The sequence below is a fragment of the Mus musculus genome, chromosome 13 (assembly GCF_000001635.26).
Source record: "Mus musculus strain C57BL/6J chromosome 13, GRCm38.p6 C57BL/6J".
Classification (NCBI taxonomy): domain Eukaryota; kingdom Metazoa; phylum Chordata; class Mammalia; order Rodentia; family Muridae; genus Mus; species Mus musculus.
The window spans coordinates 46,638,534-46,650,591 of record NC_000079.6 but is presented as its reverse complement, the minus strand read 5'-3'; the positions used below and the strand labels follow the sequence as shown (position 1 = coordinate 46,650,591).

General features: G+C 43.5%; 1 protein-coding gene across 3 annotated transcripts in view; it reads right to left on the bottom strand.

Annotated features, from left to right (window-relative positions):
- Positions 1-310: 310 nt before the first annotated feature.
- Positions 311-12,058, bottom strand: part of Cap2 (CAP, adenylate cyclase-associated protein, 2 (yeast)) — a 148,379-nt gene continuing 136,631 nt past the window's right edge. For 2 of the 3 annotated variants that reach the window (XM_006516946.2, XM_030247379.1), the window contains exons 10-13: positions 10,646-10,769; positions 10,470-10,552; positions 3,926-4,066; positions 946-2,311 (exon numbers count right to left, since the gene is read on the bottom strand). In XM_006516946.2, coding sequence (XP_006517009.1) covers positions 2,228-2,311; positions 3,926-4,066; positions 10,470-10,552; positions 10,646-10,769 — 432 coding nt within the window. In that variant the 3' untranslated portion in view covers positions 946-2,227. Of the gene's footprint in view, positions 2,312-3,925; positions 4,067-10,469; positions 10,553-10,645; positions 10,770-12,058 lie in introns of all 3 variants that reach the window. The other variant, NM_026056.4, reaches the window with a different exon arrangement.

Genomic DNA, 12,058 nt, shown 5'->3' with positions numbered 1-12,058 from the left:
AAATACTAAAGAGACATGGGAGCCCGTGGCACTTGACTTTCTGCAGCTTATTTTCTTTCCTTCTAGTTCTATTTTTTATTTTATTTTATTTTAAAAAAAGATTTATTTATTTTATTTATGTGAGTACACTGTTGCTGTCTTCAGACACACCAGAAGAGGGTGTCAGATCCCATTACAGATGGTTGTGAGCCACCATGTGTTTGCTGGGAATTGAACTCAGGACCTCTGGAAGAGCAGTCAGTGCTTTTAACCGCTGAGCCACCTCTCCAGCCCCCTTACCAGGTTTTTAATATTGACAACAAAAAAAAGCTCTAGTTTTATTTTTTAATTAAAAAAAAAAAAAAAAACAACCCTGGTTACATAAGGCCACTATAATGCAAATATGTAATATAATGTGATGGCAATTTTCATTTTGACTATTAAAGTACAACTGAATGTGTATGTGCGTGATCGAGTGCGCAGGTGCACCACATGCATGCAGGTACCCAGGAGGATGTTAGATTCCTTGGAACTGGAGTTACAGGAGGTTATGAGCTGTCAGGTGGGTGATGGACTTGAACATGGGTGGGTTCTCTACAAGAACGGCCGAGCTCCTAACTGCTGCCATGTCTCCAGCTCCATTTTGACTTTTATTTTTTTTAAATTTAAAGTTTTTAAAAAAAACTTGTGTGTGTGTGTGTGTGTGTGTGTGTGTGTGCGCGTGTGCGCACTGGCATGTGCATTCATGATGTGATGATGTGTATGTACAGGTCAGAGGACGTCTTGTGTAGGTCACTTCTCTCCTTCCACCACGTGGTTCCTGGAGATCACACTCAAGTTGTCAGGCTCGGCATTAAGTACCTCCAATAGTGTCTCACTTTGTATCTCTGGCTGACCGCAAACAAATCAACAAGTAGCAAGCGAAAGATAAAACAGGGCAAAACAAATGCAAAACCAAAATGAGAATTCATCTCAGTATTTAAACAATTTGGTTTTACTTAGTATAACTTTACTGTTCAAAAAATTATACTTACTAAAGCCACCACATAGTTCATAAGGACAGAACTTTTATAGCAAAACTTTGATACACAAACATCAGTGATATGAAGACTGTATGGATATAGAAGCTATTAGAAAACTGAAAAAATGATAGCCAGCGGGGTCTTCGTAGGCACAATCTAGATGCTCCCACTGGTTCCAAAAGCTTAGCGCTATGCTTCGTTACACAGGACCCAAAAAGCTGCAGAGTTCTCGGCCACGTGCAGAGAAGAGACACGAAGAGTGTTGTTGCTTGCCTGGAAGTCTGTGTACTATCAAGACTAGAAAACCCAACCAGAGCCAAACAACTGATTCCAGAAGCAATAGTCAGGCTCTTGGGCATTTTTGTCTTTGAGGCTGGTTAGCACTGGTTAGCCTGGCCAGTGGAAAAGGGACTCATCTCTAATAAGCATTAGAGACCTGTATGGGGTTGTCTGATACTATGGGTGACTTCAAAACTGCAACGCAAAGGCCGAGCTATCCTTCAAACCAGACCATGAGGTATTACAAAGCAAAAACTGAGGACTGAGTCCCTACCACACCCCACCCCTCCCTGCCACCACCCTTTGTCTTAGGATATGCAGGCAAATTAGAACTTTTAAAGTGACTCACGAGAAAGATGGAGTTAGGATTTCTTTTGTTTTTCAGTAACTATAAAGGGTATATTGTGTTTCCTTAGATGTTTTCTCTTTGTGTATATGTGTGTGTAAAAGCATGGATTGAAGAATTCATTCATGCTGACAGGATGTCCACGCTGATAAAGGGGAGCACGTAAAAATTAAAAAATAGAGCCTTATTCTTTAGGGCACAAGACTATTTTAAAGTTGTCTAAAAGGTAAAAACATACATAGGTTCTCTAAGGCTTCATTTTTTTTTTTCAACTAGCAATTAAACTGAAAGGAAGAAATAGGCAGGGCTTTTCCTTATCAGTTACGGAGTTGGTGGTGTGATGGGAACAGAATTCTTTTCCCTTTAACTGCCGTGTTTACTAGTTATCACGTGGAAGTAAAATCACACACAAATCATGATCAAATGTTAAATATTTCAAAACGCCCATAAAAGCCTGCCAGAAAAGATACTGTTTTCCATGGCACAGAACTGCAGGATTCGGACACGGACACGGGCGTCGGGGCTATGGTAAAATCTAGCTCCTATTAGCTGCTTGCTTCTGTTCGCTAGAGGAGACTCAGGGAAGGCTATTTCTTGGATGTCAGGCCATGATCTCTGCAGGTTCGGTGACCAGCTTGGAGCCATCCCATATTGTCTTGAACTGCTCGGGAATGGGGAATTCTCTCTGGAAGAAGTTGAGAAAGACAGTTAATTACATGGTACACTCCTGCAGACACATTGAAGGATCATGTGTGTCATGCAATGGGCGAAAGAAATTGTATCAGATCCCAATCTGCATCATAGAGAGGGCAGAGTCACAGGTGGACAGACATGGTCTGTGACTTCACGATGGGATCATCCGATCATTGGTATTTATGAAGAACCAGGCTTGCTTTTTGAGACAGACCTCAAGTACCCAGGCTAGCTTTGAACTCATTTTGTACTTGACCGACACTGATCTCAAACCTCCGATCCTTCTGCCTCTACCTTCTGAGTTTTGGGATTATACACACAACCTGTCTGCTGACTGCAACCTGTAGAGAGCTGGTAAGCAACCTGCCAAGCTGATGTGGCCATTCTCTTGAAAGCGACTTGCTGAGTCTCATTTGCTGCCTCTTCCTGCCCTGCTCGGCCCAGTTAGACTTAGAATTCTCCATGTGTTAGTTTCCATGTAATAACGATGAGCAGATCTCCTGTACTTCAGAATCTCAAAAAGGAGATTTCTCAATCTTACTCAACACTGACACGCATGGACATCTAATGTGGTTCCTCCAGAAACTGCTCCACTTGGGGGAGGATGTAAAGGAAGCGCCAGATGAATTCCTCGGGCTAGGATTTCTAAATGGAGGATTCAATGGGCTGATGGTATGAGGACTTACTTGGGAGCCTGCTAAGAATCAAGATTCTGGGGCTGGGGAGCTAGATGGATGGCTCAGTAGACAAGGTGCTTGTCTGTCCAAGCAGGAGGGCCTGAGTTTGAATCCCCCAAACCCATACATAAACCATGCCTGCAATTTCAGCCCTTCTATGATAAAATGGAGGGATGAGAGAATAACCCCTAGAAGCTTAGGCAGTGGTGAACAAGAAACCTTGTCTCAAATAAGGTGGAGGATGGCTAGGACTGACACCAGAGGTTTTCCTCAGAACTCCATGTGTGTCACGGCATGAATGTACTCCCCCATAGCATATACAAAGAACCTGGATTCTGGGCCCCATTGTGAGGCTCCTCAATCCAACCCTAGGTTATTATTATTATTTTTTTAGAGTTTTGAGCTCTTTCTATTGAGCTTCTTAGTAGACCCTTATGTTAAAAGGAGCATTATAGGGCTGGCGAGATGGCTCAGCGGTTAAGAACACTGACTGTTCTTCTGAAGGTCCTGAGTTCAAATCCCAGCAACCACATGGTGGCTCACAACCATCTGTAATGAGATCTGATGCCCTCTTCTGGTGTGTCTGAAGTCAGCTACAGTGTACTTAGATATAATAAATAAATTTCTAGGCTGAAGTGGGTGGGACGGACCGGAACGAGAAACCTTTATTCCCACATGATGGCTCACAACCATCAGTACAGCTACAGTGCATTCATATACATAAAAATAAATAAATAAATAAATAAATAAATAAATAATTTTTTTTTTAAAAAAAGAGGAGCATTCTATTTTGGCTCCCTCCCTTGCCTGCCTGTTACGTTGTCTTCAAATGAAGCTCCCGAGATGGCAGCTGATGGGCACCTCTCTAAGAATGCTAACATGAATACACCACAAAGCCTTTTCTGGGCAGGCTTTTGGGAGGTACTCACATAATCGTCATCCTGAGGGACCAGGACATTCATCTCGGACGACTTCGCGCTCACGATCTCACAGTCTAGTGCATCTTCACTGAGGTACAGGTGGCATCCTTCTGTCTTATTAATGGAGATTGTTGGTACTCTCCCCATTACCTAAGGGGAAAAAATGGGACTGAAGCAAAGAACTAAAAATGGCCATGTTCCCAAGCAGGTACTTCTGGAGTTACTCCTGAGTTTAGCTTTGGACTTATGGGGTAGCATGCTCTCTGTGTCTGTCTGTCTTCCTTTCTCTCCCCCACTCCCCTCTCTGTGTGTATCTCTGTGTCTACGTGCAGGGCAAGTGTCATCTGAGGACACAGTGAAAGGACTATACAAGGGGGGTGGGGAATCCTAAGTAGGCAGGATTTCCCTTTCTTGAGATGAAATTAAGGGATTAATTTGGAGGCAGCAGCTAAAATGTTCAGAAAAGCCCTGCAACCCGTTAGTGAATCTGAAGCGCCTCTCTGATTTCACGATAAGAGAAACAGGATTCATTTGCTTAAAATTTAAGTTTTGACAGTTATCTCTGAGACTGGGGCTAGAACAAATATCCATACAGACACTGAACAATAAGATTAATTTCGAAGAGAAGCCAAGTAGATTGTTCCCAAACTTCAGAGCGAACAAGAAACTCTCCAATTCTTCTCATGGAAGCCATTTGCCGGGTAAGAGGCAGAAGGTGAAGTTCAGATGAGATGGGTGTCTGGGTGTTTCAGAACGTACTCATTTCAGGAGCTCAGACTCAGGATGCTGACCCAGATAATCGGAACCCTTGAGCAAGAGGAGGCAGCGCTTTGTACTGCTTACAAGTATCTAAGTCCCGTAAAAACTCAGATCAGTTTTAAGTTTCTCTTCTAACAATCAGTTTTCAACCCTTCCCACAATGTCCACAGGGATCTAGCATTCTCCCAAAGACTTCATAACTACTCTAGAAGTTTCCTTCTTGTAATGGTAATTAAAGCAATAAAGACATCTCTCCTTTCAACCTGAAGAAAAGGCTTAGTTTGCAAACCAAAGGAACACTTTCTGTCTGGGGTGCAGGTGCCCAAAAGAATTCCTTGTGGGGCGTCTAGCCGGTCACTGGGCTTCTCCCCGCTTTGCTCCATAGAAACTGGAGACTGAGTTGGAATTGAAGCCCAGAGCAAGAGAAAGGTCCAGCTGAGTCGTTCAAGGTCAGGCAGGTACAGGCAGGGCTCTGCCTGAGTTAAATAGTATATATACAGAAGAGAGAGAGAGAGAGAGAGAGAGAGAGAGAGAATGTGTGTCTGTGTCTCTGTGTGTACATGCATGTATGTGCTTGTTTTAAAAATGTGCTTAGACATGTTTTCATGACTTCTAAATTTCTTTATGTTGTAATGATGAAAAGAGTTTACATGCCGGCCTGAAGCCCACAGATACCACCAGCCTAGCTAAGGAAAGCGAGATGCTGCCAGCGACTCCTAGAGGCTTGGTTTATGGATATTATTTCTCAGTAATAATTTGAAAAATTTCCACTGATGATGGTTGTCTGTCTTCCCCAATCTTTATGTATACACGAACCACCCATTTTTGAGAGTACAGTTGGATGCCATTTCACAAACGTACAGAGATGTGCAATCAGGACCACAAGCTGCTTCTAGAATAGTTCCACTATTCTAAAAATATCACTAATGGCCACTTACAGTCGGTCCCCATCTCAGCCCCAGGCAGGTAAGTGATTTCTGCTTCAGTTGTGCCCTGGCCCCTTTCAGACAATTTACTAGGCACTTTAACTAGGTAATGGCACTCTCTTGGTTTGAGCACTCAGAAATTCACTAAGTGTTCCATCAAACGTTTCTCTTGTCTCCGAATTGGTCCTTGTAGCTCCTTCCACAGGCAACCAGTAGTTCACCCTTCCTGAGGTAACTGTTCACAGTGCACAGTTCACATCCTTAAAAATGTAACAAGATACTTCAGGCATGGAAACATACAAAGAATAATAGATACATACACTTTCTACAACAACTTTATTAGTGTGGCATTCCAGCTAATTCCCTTTTGGTTTGTTTGAAAGTTCCCTTCCTTCCTTCCTTCCTTCCTTCCTTCCTTCCTTCCTTCCTTCCTTCCTTCCTTCCTCCCTCCCTCCCTCCCTCCCTCCCTCCCTCCCTCCCTCCCTTCCCTTCTAATAGGGTCTCAGGTAACCTAGGTTGGCCTTGAACTCACTTTGGGACCAAAGATGGCTTTGAACTGCTGATCCTTCTCCTGTCTCTACCGCCCCAGGGCTTTGGTCACAGGTGTACACGGTTACACCCAGCTTTACTGTGCTTGTTTGTTTTTGAGACTTGGTTTCACTTTGCAGCCCTGACTAGCCTGGAACTTGCTGTACAGAGCAAGCTGGCCTCTAAGCGCACAGAGTCCTCCTGAGTGCTGCGATTATAGGTGTGTAGCACACACTCAACCGCTGTTTCCCCAACTCCTGAGAACTAAGATCTCACTGTCACGGAAGTCCCCTGGGTACTTCCACCCCACTGTCCCTCACTTCCCCCTTCTTCCCTCCTCCTTGTAAGTAACGACTCTCCTGGCTTTTGTTGTTTGTCCTTGTTTTTAAGACTTGTTTGGAGAGGCTGGAGAGATGGCTCAGCAGTTAAGAGCACTGACTGCTCTTCCTGAGTTCAAATCCCAGCAACCACATGGTGGCTCACAACCATCTGTAATGAGATCTGATCCCCTCTTCTGGAGTGTCTGAAGACAGTTACAGTGTATTTATATATAATAAACAAATCTTAAAAACAATTTTGTTTGTTTGTTGCTTATGATCTATCTATTAGGTGAAGTGCCCAAGAGAACGCCTTGGCATGTCATAAGTGGACTTCACATATGAATTGGTTTGCACACTCTATATTTTTTAATAAATGGATCTATTACATAGCATGATCCTATAACTTAGCCTTTCAGCTCAATGCCCTTTAAACAAAATTTACCTGTTTTTAAAAATCCACCTCTTTTAAAAAAATGCTGGTAACAATAGCTTGTTCTTTTTAACTGTTGAATAGTGTTGTAGTTGGTGGACACTTATAGTCCAGTTGGTGGACACTTACATATTTTTTTCTCTCTCTTGCTACTACCATGCCACCACGATACATGCGTTCTATGTTTCCCTATCTGTGACCAGAGCTTTACCATACGCACAGAAGCGCATACTGGCTCAGACTGTGGATGTGGCATATATACTTGGTGCCTATTGTCCTGAAGTGAGTGTACCAAGTTCACGCTGTCACTCGGGCGTAGCAGGGAGCCCAGTGTGGTACTTCCATGACCGCTTGCACACCTGACATTAGCACGCACTCAGCCCTGCCCTTATAGATCCTTTACAGGTCAGATTCGGTGGATGCGGCTCTGCACAGATCAAGGACATTCTGAATGCAAAAGAGATGAGCCTGGACAAGAATCTGAGACTGTGGTATTCATTTACACCCCTCCTTCTGTCACGCTATCATATCTTCCTATGTGTGTGCCAGCCAGTTCACTCTTTTATGTCTCTGAAGTGTTAATATTCTCTCTGGCTTTTCTATTAGAGCATGGGTCTCAGTTTTCAGTCTGTGTTAGCTAGTGTCTTTACATATTCTAGATGCAAATCCTTTTTATTATCTACATTGCAAGTATCTTTCCTTAATCCATATCTGGTCTTTCAGCTTTGCATATCATATCTTCTGTTGAATATATATTATGAAAGTTGTGGTATGTGTGTGTGTGTGTGTGTGTGTGTGTGTGTTCAGGCACAGTACTGGGGGTTACACCTTGGACCTCACCCATGCTATGTGAACACTTCACCACTGAACTCAATCCCCAGTCTAGAATTTTAACTTTAATGGGGTTAGATTAACCACTAGTTTTCTTTATGGTTTGAGGTTTTGAATCACATGAACCATGAAACTGAAGGCTCCCCACCCCCCACCCCACCCCGTATGTTGTTCTAAATGTTTGAAAGTATTTAATTTGGAACCTTACTTTTAAGTATGGCATGAAGTGGGGATTCATTGGTTGTTTTATTTTTAATTTTTTCCTTTAACTAAAAATTTTAATTTGTATTGGTGTTTTTGGCCTGCATGTGTGTTGTAGACCATGTGTGTGCGCTACCTGTGGTGGCCACAAGAGGGCGGCAGATCCTGAGACTAGACTTAGAGATGGTTGGGAAATAAAACCAGAACGCTGGGAACCACACCTAGGTCCTCTGCAAGAGCAGCCAGTGCACCTAACTGCCGAGCCATCCTCTCCAGCTCCTTGGTGTTGTTTTCCCACATAAATAACCAACTGTTCTCAAATCCATTTCAGTGTATACACCCATCTACATCATGGTTGCTACTCTGCTTTTTCGGTTTGTTTGTTTTTATGGTTTTTTTTTTTGGGGGGGGCGTCTTTTTCAAATATCTCCAACCATGTGTCACCTTAGGATGACCCAATTCACCTTGTTCATCTACTTTCAAATGATTTTGTCTAGTCTTTCAAAGACTTTATTTTTTGAGTTCAGTGTATCACCTGTGTCTGGGTGTGGGTTAGTGCACGTGAGTCACGGACCAGGTAGAGTTTACAAGAGCATGCCAGATGCTTGGGAGCTGGAGTTACAGAGCTGGGGACAGCTTAGTTTGGTGCTTAGGAGGAGCCAAATTCAGATCCTCCTAATCACTCTCTTGGCTTCAAAGTGAATTTCAAGCTACTCTTCTTCCTCCTCTTCTTCCTTCTTCTTCAATAAAAAATGCTGAAATATTTGAGTTTTGCTGGACTTACTTACAGACTAAAGAGACAGAAATGGTACTGGTGTCTCTTTTGTGCATTAATTCACAACTATTCTGTGTGCTTTATAAATACCTTTCATCTGTTTTGTTGATTTATTACTTGGTCTCCTTCATTTTGTTTCTATTCTGAATCTTATCCTGTGTTACATTTCCTAACACGTATTTGTGGTGTCAGGCGATGATGAATTTTTTCTGTTGATAGTATACCTATCTAGCTGTCTTGCTGTATAGTTTATTGGCCTTTATATAAAACAGTCATTTTGCCATCATATAAAGACACTTTTATCTCTTCCTTTTCAATTTTATTTATTTTAGTTATTTTTCTTATCTTATTGCAGGACTTAGGATCTTTAATACATGACATTATTGAATAGAAATAAGGACAGGAAGAAACCTCTTGCTTTGGTGTCAATGGCAGTTCTTCTAAATGACATGTGCCATTTGCGGTAGGATTTCCAAGAGATATTCTTTATTTGGTTATAGCATTACCTCCCCTTTCCTGGGAATATCAGATATGTATGTGTAGAGCTGGCATTCCTATCCAGGATTCAGGATCCCCAATCAGGGCTGTTTCCACACAGTGGGCATAAACAGAAACCAACGTCTTAAAATGACAAGGTAAATAGACAAATGTAATATATACAATTAAGTGAGTTCTAATTAAACGTGTGAATGGAGAGAAACCCAGGAAAGAGAAAGATTTACATAACTGAAGTCTAATTTTGTCAATTACCACACAGAAACACCAGATTGTAAAGGGTAATTAACACTCGGCAAATAGCAGAACAAATGAGAGGAGTTGGACTTGGCCCAAAGTCAGAAGTCCTTTGGATCTTTGTATGTTGTAAAAGCCGACTTGACAAAATCAAAATGACAGACTTTTTCTTGTTTCTGAAAATTCAATTCTGATCCTACTTAGTCTCTGGCCTTTTTTTTTTTTTCTTCTTTTTTTCTGATAATCTCATTGATTCTGTCTACCACCCCCCTTCTCCCTCAGAGCCATTCTTCTCCATGGGGGGGGGGGATTCGCTTTAGCATGGGGGATGTTACTCTCCTAGGACAGCCTCTCAACAGACTTTTTTTCCCCATGTAGTAGCTGATTCATCTACTCGTGTGCTCAGCAACATTTACCAGGCGCCTACAGTGTTCAACGTAGGTCTTTAGAACTGTGAACAGTGAATAGCTGGCTTTGCTTTCCTTTTTAGTGCTGGACAGAACCCAGAGTCTTATGAGTGCCTGCACTGGGCCACTGAGCTGTGTCCTTAGCTCGGTAGCTGTCCTTGAGATCAAGAGGTTAAGGGTGGTGGTGGCACACGCCTTTAATCCCAGCACTTGGGAGGCAGAGGCAAGAGGATTTCTGAGTTCGAGGCCAGCCTGGTCTACAAAGTGAGTTCCAGGACAGCCAGGGCTACACAGAGAAACCTTGTCTCGAAAAAAAAAAAAAAAAAAACAAAACCAAAACCAAAAAAAAAAAAAAAAAAAGAAGAAGAAGACAAGAGATCAAGAGAGTAAGACAGTGCAGTACAAAATGGTGGGGGTGGGGAGGGGGAGAAAAAAAAAAAAACAAGACCAACTAACGGTGACTGAGACTAAAGACTGGGCTTCCCCAGAGAGGCGATGATGAAGTTGTGTTTAGAAAGATCAGGAATGTGATGTTTTCTGGGTGGACATAAGGAACGAGTCCCTTCCTCTGTCCCCTGCAGGAAGATGAACAGTTCATGCAGAGCCACGGCCAGGGCAGAGCATGGTCCCTAGAGGCTGCTCACCTGGATCTGAATGTCCTTGGAGTTGATCACTTCCACAATGCCCACCACATGATCAAACACCAGGCCAAACTTCTTGCAGTTATCTAAAAGAGGAGAACGAAGCTCTGGTAAACGCACGGGGCAGGTTTCTGCATCACAGCTCAGCGCAGCAAGCACACAGCCTAAGCTTTGCCTACCGACAGTGATGGAGTTCACTTTTCCCTTTATCTGAAGAGTGGATTTGTCACATTTGAAAATGTAAGCCACTTGTTTCAGCTCGGTCTCGGAGATGACAAGGTCATTCCTGTCCTCTTGGTATTCCTAAAGGTAAAACAGACATGGGCATTAAACATGAATAGAAAGATGGGTCGAACCAACTGACTGCTGACCTTGCTAGGGGCTTCAACAGAATTGTTGCCATTCAGTAGGTTGTCTTCTGGAACATTCTCCTTACGGAGAAACCTCCAGGCCTTAATGTCGATTGTAATCAGAGGACTGTGAGTGAACCACTTGGAAGTGGACATCAGTTTGCTGAGTGTCAATGTTAACAGCCCTGCTAGAGGGCAGGGCTGGAGCAGGGATGTGGTTGCTATGTATGCTTGGTTGCTATGTGGATGCTGGCAGTCCATTTGATGCTGCATCAGGCCCTGCTGTGGTCATCAGGAGATGGGGCTGCTCCAGTGTCTTCTCAGGCTTTGGCAGCTTTTCCAGGGACTTTGCTCCTTAATCTTTAAGAGAGCTCCCTGATTCAGTAGAGGACTCCATCTACCATCCATATCCAAAGCACGCCTGGCATGCTTATATAATTAACCCTTAGAATGCTGGGTGGCAGTGGTGGCTTCAGGCTATGAACTATCAGCCCAGAGTCCCAGGAGTACTGGTTGAGGGCTTCTTCCTCACCCTGATCCCCAGTCCTCCCTTAAAAGTTTGCAAATCAGTAGTCACGCTCACAGGAAGGAAACACGCTGGCAGTGGCTAGGGGCTGGAGGGCTGGAGGAAATGGAGCCACTGTCTAACAGGTTGAGTTCTGCAAGATAAAGAATATCCTGCAGTGAATGCCAGGGATGGAAACCCAACAGTATAAACACCCAGCAGCACCACAGGGATGTGCACTTAAAGATGCTTTCTTGAGATTTGGTCTTTTGCTATGTGCTGTAAGCTAAATACAAGGCCTGGTTGCCCAGGGATGAGAAAAGCCACACATAGACCCAAGTGATACTATGTAACCTTGTCCAACCCCCCCCCCCCCCCACCCCAAGTTATCCCTCATTGGTGAACAAAGATGTGTACAGCCTATAGCCGGACAGGAGATAGGCAGGGTTTTTGGTTCCAGGGCTTGGGGTCTGAGGAAGCAGATCACACCAGGGAGAGAGAAGTAGGTGGAGAGAGGAGAAGTCGCCATGGGTAAGTGAGTTATGAAAACATGGTCATGAGGCCTGGCCAGCTGGAGTTGAGAGCAGCCCACGGGGAACACAGCAAGTTTTCACTCTGGGTCTTCTGTGGGAAGTAGACACGATAGCATAGAGGGTGGATATCTGCCCAGCTCCCGTGCTGAATAAGGCTTATTATAAATATAAAGGTTGTGTATCTTTTATCTGGTGACCGAATGA